Source organism: Priapulus caudatus, unplaced genomic scaffold, assembly GCF_000485595.1.
Source record: "Priapulus caudatus unplaced genomic scaffold, Priapulus_caudatus-5.0.1 Scaffold2376, whole genome shotgun sequence".
NCBI lineage: Eukaryota > Metazoa > Priapulida > Priapulimorpha > Priapulimorphida > Priapulidae > Priapulus > Priapulus caudatus.
In genome coordinates, this window is record NW_014579437.1 from 21284 (window position 1) to 26200 (window position 4917).

Here is a 4917-nt window from a genome sequence, read left to right on the forward strand (position 1 = left end):
GGGTCCAGGGCCCTGGAAGCTCAGGGGTTTTAGATGCTCTCTGATGCAATCCGAGCTTTATTTTGGAGCATTTTTGCACATAATTTTTGACCAATATTTCAGAAATAATTTTGGTTGAGTCAAAGAGTCATGAGTGATGAGTCATGAGGGTAAACTCTGGGAAAAAAGGGGTGCGACTGCACCCATCGCACACCCCCTTCGGATGGCCATGTATATATATACATATACTAGATGATTTATAGACAATATAACATAAAAAGTACAAATTTATATAATAAACACGCAGATTTTGCATGTGAAAGAGATTATTTATGCGTCTGTGAGAGGGTAGTAACAAACACAGACACAGACCCACACTGTACTACACACCAACACCCGGCGACTCACCCTGTAGTACACAGCTACATGGCCCTCCTCTATCTTATGGATGGCACAGTTGAGCAGCACCGCAGCGACAACGCCGCTAAGCAACACGATTATCGCTGCGTTCGCCATTTTGTTTCGGCGTTATCAGCGTAAACCTGTAAAACTAAAAAGTACTCGTTGGGTTAGGTCTCTCAGATTTGTGGAGATATTGAGCACGGCCTGGACAGCTAAAGCAATGAAATTATTACTAAACTAGAATAGTTCCTTTTCCTACATCACCTTTGTTCACCAGTTTCATTTATTATTCCGTAGGCCTATTCGGTTAGGTTACAGAAACATGCCCGGGCCCCCCACTCCGAGGTCGGAGGGACCGCATGCGCGTTCCCCAAATCTCCGGTAAAGGGGTATTTTTCGCGCGACAAAATCCGGCCCAAGAATTGTAAAAAAGGGGGTGTATTTGACTTTTCACCCAGAGATTTCTTTAAAAAGGGAGTGTTTTTCCTCTCTCTCTCTTTCATCTTGAATATCATAGAAAACTTTATCAAATCCCGGGATCAAATTCGTGAAATTCCTGCTAGTTTTGAAAGCTCATTCAGGATTATTTCGGATTAGGGGTCTCCAAGGCAGGAAAACCCCGCAAAAAGCCCGCGAAAGGAGGGTTCAGAAATGTTGGCAGTCCTGAGATAGGGGGGTGCTTTCAAAGGGAGGGAACGAGCATATGCGTACCCTAAATAACACTGAGTGGGGGGGGGGGAGGGGATACATGTCATTCGTTTAACTAATGTTAGATTTATAACTTCGTTTACGCGTATTAAGCTACCCCTCACATGGTTCACATCTCGCCCTAAATACCTATATTCACATCTACAAGGGTGCATTTCTCATTCGGGGAATATATTACGTGACGAGGGGCGGCGACGGGGTGTGGAAGATGTTCGATCATCAGACATTGTCGGTATCTAAAATTCTTTCTGAAGGCAATTACGCACGTGCCAACACGTCAGCTTTAACGTTAACATAGCGCAGTACAATTCACTAATATCATGTTGTCAGCCTCGTTACTGTGTTCTTACCTAATCTAATGTAGTAGAAGTTACACACTGTTTGTTTCCCAAACTCAAAAGTACATCTAACTACGAACTATGGGTGACATGTAAACAATACTAAACATGCGCTGATGCAGGCGTGTATGCGAGTATATTCAGTATATTTTTCCAAACCAAGAAATCTATCAATAAAACATGCTTTATTAAATATACACTGCAATTATATTTGTTTATCTAATAAATTATTAAATATATATTTTTGATTAATATGAAAATAATCGTTTATAAATTATTAGAATAGTTTAAACTCTGCATACAATACTTTTATGAATCGCTGGCTGTATTATCGAGCAAGATGGCTGCCCCCAGTGAAACTAAGGGGCTAGAATTTATTGCCCGATCGTTCATAGCGGGAGGTACTTAAAAGATCGTTTATTCGTTAGTTATCAACGTAGATTCCAAATTATGAACCATATTATTCATTCCACAGTAAAAGACATATTGTTTATAGGTTAAGGTTCTAGTTTTATGAGACCTGATTCGCAAGTTCAACTCAAGTTCAAATTAGTACTACTACTACTAGTAGTTTAAATTACATAAATGTTTATTTACATAACATTTTCATTTTGTCATTGTTTTCGCTCTATTTAACAGGTGTATCTGGAATGTGCGCCAAAACGTCGATAGCGCCACTAGATAGAGTAAAAATCCTCCTTCAAGCTCACAACGTACACTATAAACATCTAGGTATACTATGATGATGCAATGATTTTTAACCGAAAGAGTTAGAATTCAAAGATATATGAATTTTAATTCAATTAAAAGCACAGGTCAACGTCTTACGCTCACGAAGATGAAGTCTTCCTATAACTATAAGTACTGCTGCCAGGTTCTATGTCCCTCTGCGTACCCGGTACTGCCGGAACTAGCTCTAGTAGTAGTACTATAGCCCGCGTACATTGACTGCCGCAGGGCTATAGCACATTGTCGCTGTCAGCTGGAAATAGCATCAACACCGGTTCCCGAAGTTCCCTCGAAAAATCGCTTTACAAAACGCAAAATGATCGGGCTTTTTAACACTTATCTATCTATGTGGACATCTCACCTATCTTTTTGAACACTTTACACAACTTTACACCATGTATTTATCCTTTTATTCCACAAAGTAAGCACTACTGGCAATTCATTTTCAAACGATATGGCGTGCGCACGCGTGACGTCACCGGTATTGTATATACATGCACCATAGCTGCCATATGTGTTTTGCGTACATATCTGGTGATGTCACGCATGCGCACGCCATATCGTTTGAAAATGAATTGCCAGTAGTGCTTACTTTGTGGAATAAAAGGATAAATACATGGTGTAAAGTTGTGTAAAGTGTTCAAAAAGATAGGTGAGATGTCCACGTAGATAGATTAAGTGTTAAAAAGCCCGATCATTTTGCGTTTTGTAAAGCGGTGTTGATGCTATTTCCAGCTGACAATGTGCTATAGCCCTGCGGCAGTCAATGTACGCGGGCTATAGTACTAGAGCTATGCCGGAACAGACCCTGGGTACGGTCCGGTATACCGGAACGTACCCTGGTACTATCTAATATGCCGGACCGTACCTCGCCTACTCCACTAACGAGTCTAGGGAGTCGCCTACGCCTGTACTCCCTAACCCTAACCATAACCGGGTAACCCTAACCCTAACCCTAACCATATCAGATAGTTACTAGGGTACATTCCGGCAGTACTCAGGGAGACATAGACCCTATCAGCATAAGTACCGGTACTGATGTTTTAGTAGTAGTATACGGTGAGGAGCTTGCAAGCTCATCATGTTGACATATCTGTTACAAATGTACCATCTTTAAATTAATAAATAAATAATAAATAACAATAGTATGCCTTCTGCCACGAAATTCACAAAATCATAGAGGGTAAAATATCATATATCACAGATCTGTAAAATTCACAATATAACCTGTGTACACCGGTAAAACATAGACATGTGTTTTTTAGGTGTGGTGCGAACATTAAAGCATATTGTGATAAAGGAAAACTTCCTTGCCTTGTACAAAAGCAATGGAGCTCAAATGGTTCGAATATTTCCATATGCAGCCGTGCAGTTTATGTCATATGAACAATACAAGAAGGTAAGACTAGTAAAAGAAAAAAAGCACTTATGTTAATCATTCTTAGGCAAACTTTTTATATCTTATCTTCCTCAGCAAGATTTTAGTTAACTTGAACACACTGTATAGCCTTGCATTCCCCACCAGCCACACCATCAGTTCTCACAACCTTTTATGTATTTAAATTTATTATTAAGATACTAGATCGCGTGTGCACATAAATATTTAATTAGATCTCTCTTATTTCCAGATCATGACGCAATTTTTCGGGCAACATTCGCACATCTCCAAGATGATTGCCGGCTCGTGTGCAGGTGCGTAAATCTTCTGAGGTGTTCACCAGGGAGGCATCATGTGCCAAAGTTTTGCTGGCTACCCAAAAATGACATGTATACGTACAATGTGTCGTTAGTGGCACATTTACACGTGTATTTCATCTCTGCAAGAGCTTAGAGCTCTGTGGTTAGAGTGAGTGTAACACATTGCTGCTTCGTATAAAGAGTGGGGTTGCTTTTTATCTCACTGGCCGTTTCGTTGTCGTTGCTTCCGCTAGACATTGGTGGCGCCATCTAGCCGTTTATCTCTCTTGCCGTTTCGTTGCAGGGGTGTCGGCTGTCACCGTCACGTATCCGCTGGACATGGTTCGTGCGCGGCTTGCGTTCCAAGTGACCGGAGAACATGTCTACACTGGCATCTCACATACACTACGCTCTATAGTAACAAAGGTATACACGTATTTCACACACGCTATACCCCATAGTAACACAGGTACACGCATATCTGAGATATGTGTTAATCTGTGTACATGTACAGTGTATAGTTTACACACTATGCATGTAGTTTATATGTATAGTGACACAGGTAACCACACATTGCACACGCACCACATGCCGTACTTTTTCCCACACGCAGTAGTTGTCTTGAGCAAAACGCTCTTAACAATTGTGGTGGCACCACTTGTATTGTCGGAATGTCGCAAATGGCTTCTTGGTTCGTGCGACGACTTTCTAGAGTCTCGTCGAAAAATTCCTTTTAGCGATCGTAAACGTTCTGCTGTTTCAGGAAGGAGGCGTCAGAGCCCTCTACAGGGGATTCTCGCCGACAATACTAGGAATGATACCTTATGCAGGTAAGTAGAACCTTGACTTCATTCTCACCTGCCTTTTTTGCAATATCTCGAGAAAATCAAGGCAAATCGGTCATCTAGGCTGGAGCTAAATTTTTTGTCCTACTGGATGTAGGTTTTTGTTGATCTCAGCATTACTACGTGGGCAGTAGATGTCTAGCTGTTGCTGTACTTCTCATACATATCGAAACATTTATTATATATTACAATATTATGTTCATGTATATATATATATATATATATATATATATATATAT

General features: G+C 40.7%; 2 protein-coding genes across 2 annotated transcripts in view; one reads left to right on the forward strand and one right to left on the reverse strand.

Annotated features, from left to right (window-relative positions):
- The window catches only part of LOC106818611 (erlin-2-like), a 5441-nt gene extending 5255 nt beyond the window's left edge, over positions 1–186 (reverse strand). The window contains exon 1 of the mRNA XM_014823305.1: positions 183–186. Within this exon, the coding sequence (XP_014678791.1) occupies positions 183–186 (4 nt within the window). The remainder of the gene's footprint in view (positions 1–182) is intronic.
- A 1581-nt stretch (positions 187–1767) lies between these two features.
- The window catches only part of LOC106818612 (graves disease carrier protein-like), a 4200-nt gene continuing 1050 nt past the window's right edge, over positions 1768–4917 (forward strand). Inside the window, exons 1-6 of the mRNA XM_014823306.1 lie at positions 1768–1828; positions 2067–2159; positions 3422–3555; positions 3785–3848; positions 4138–4259; positions 4597–4663. Coding sequence (XP_014678792.1) covers positions 1768–1828; positions 2067–2159; positions 3422–3555; positions 3785–3848; positions 4138–4259; positions 4597–4663 — 541 coding nt within the window. The remainder of the gene's footprint in view (positions 1829–2066; positions 2160–3421; positions 3556–3784; positions 3849–4137; positions 4260–4596; positions 4664–4917) is intronic.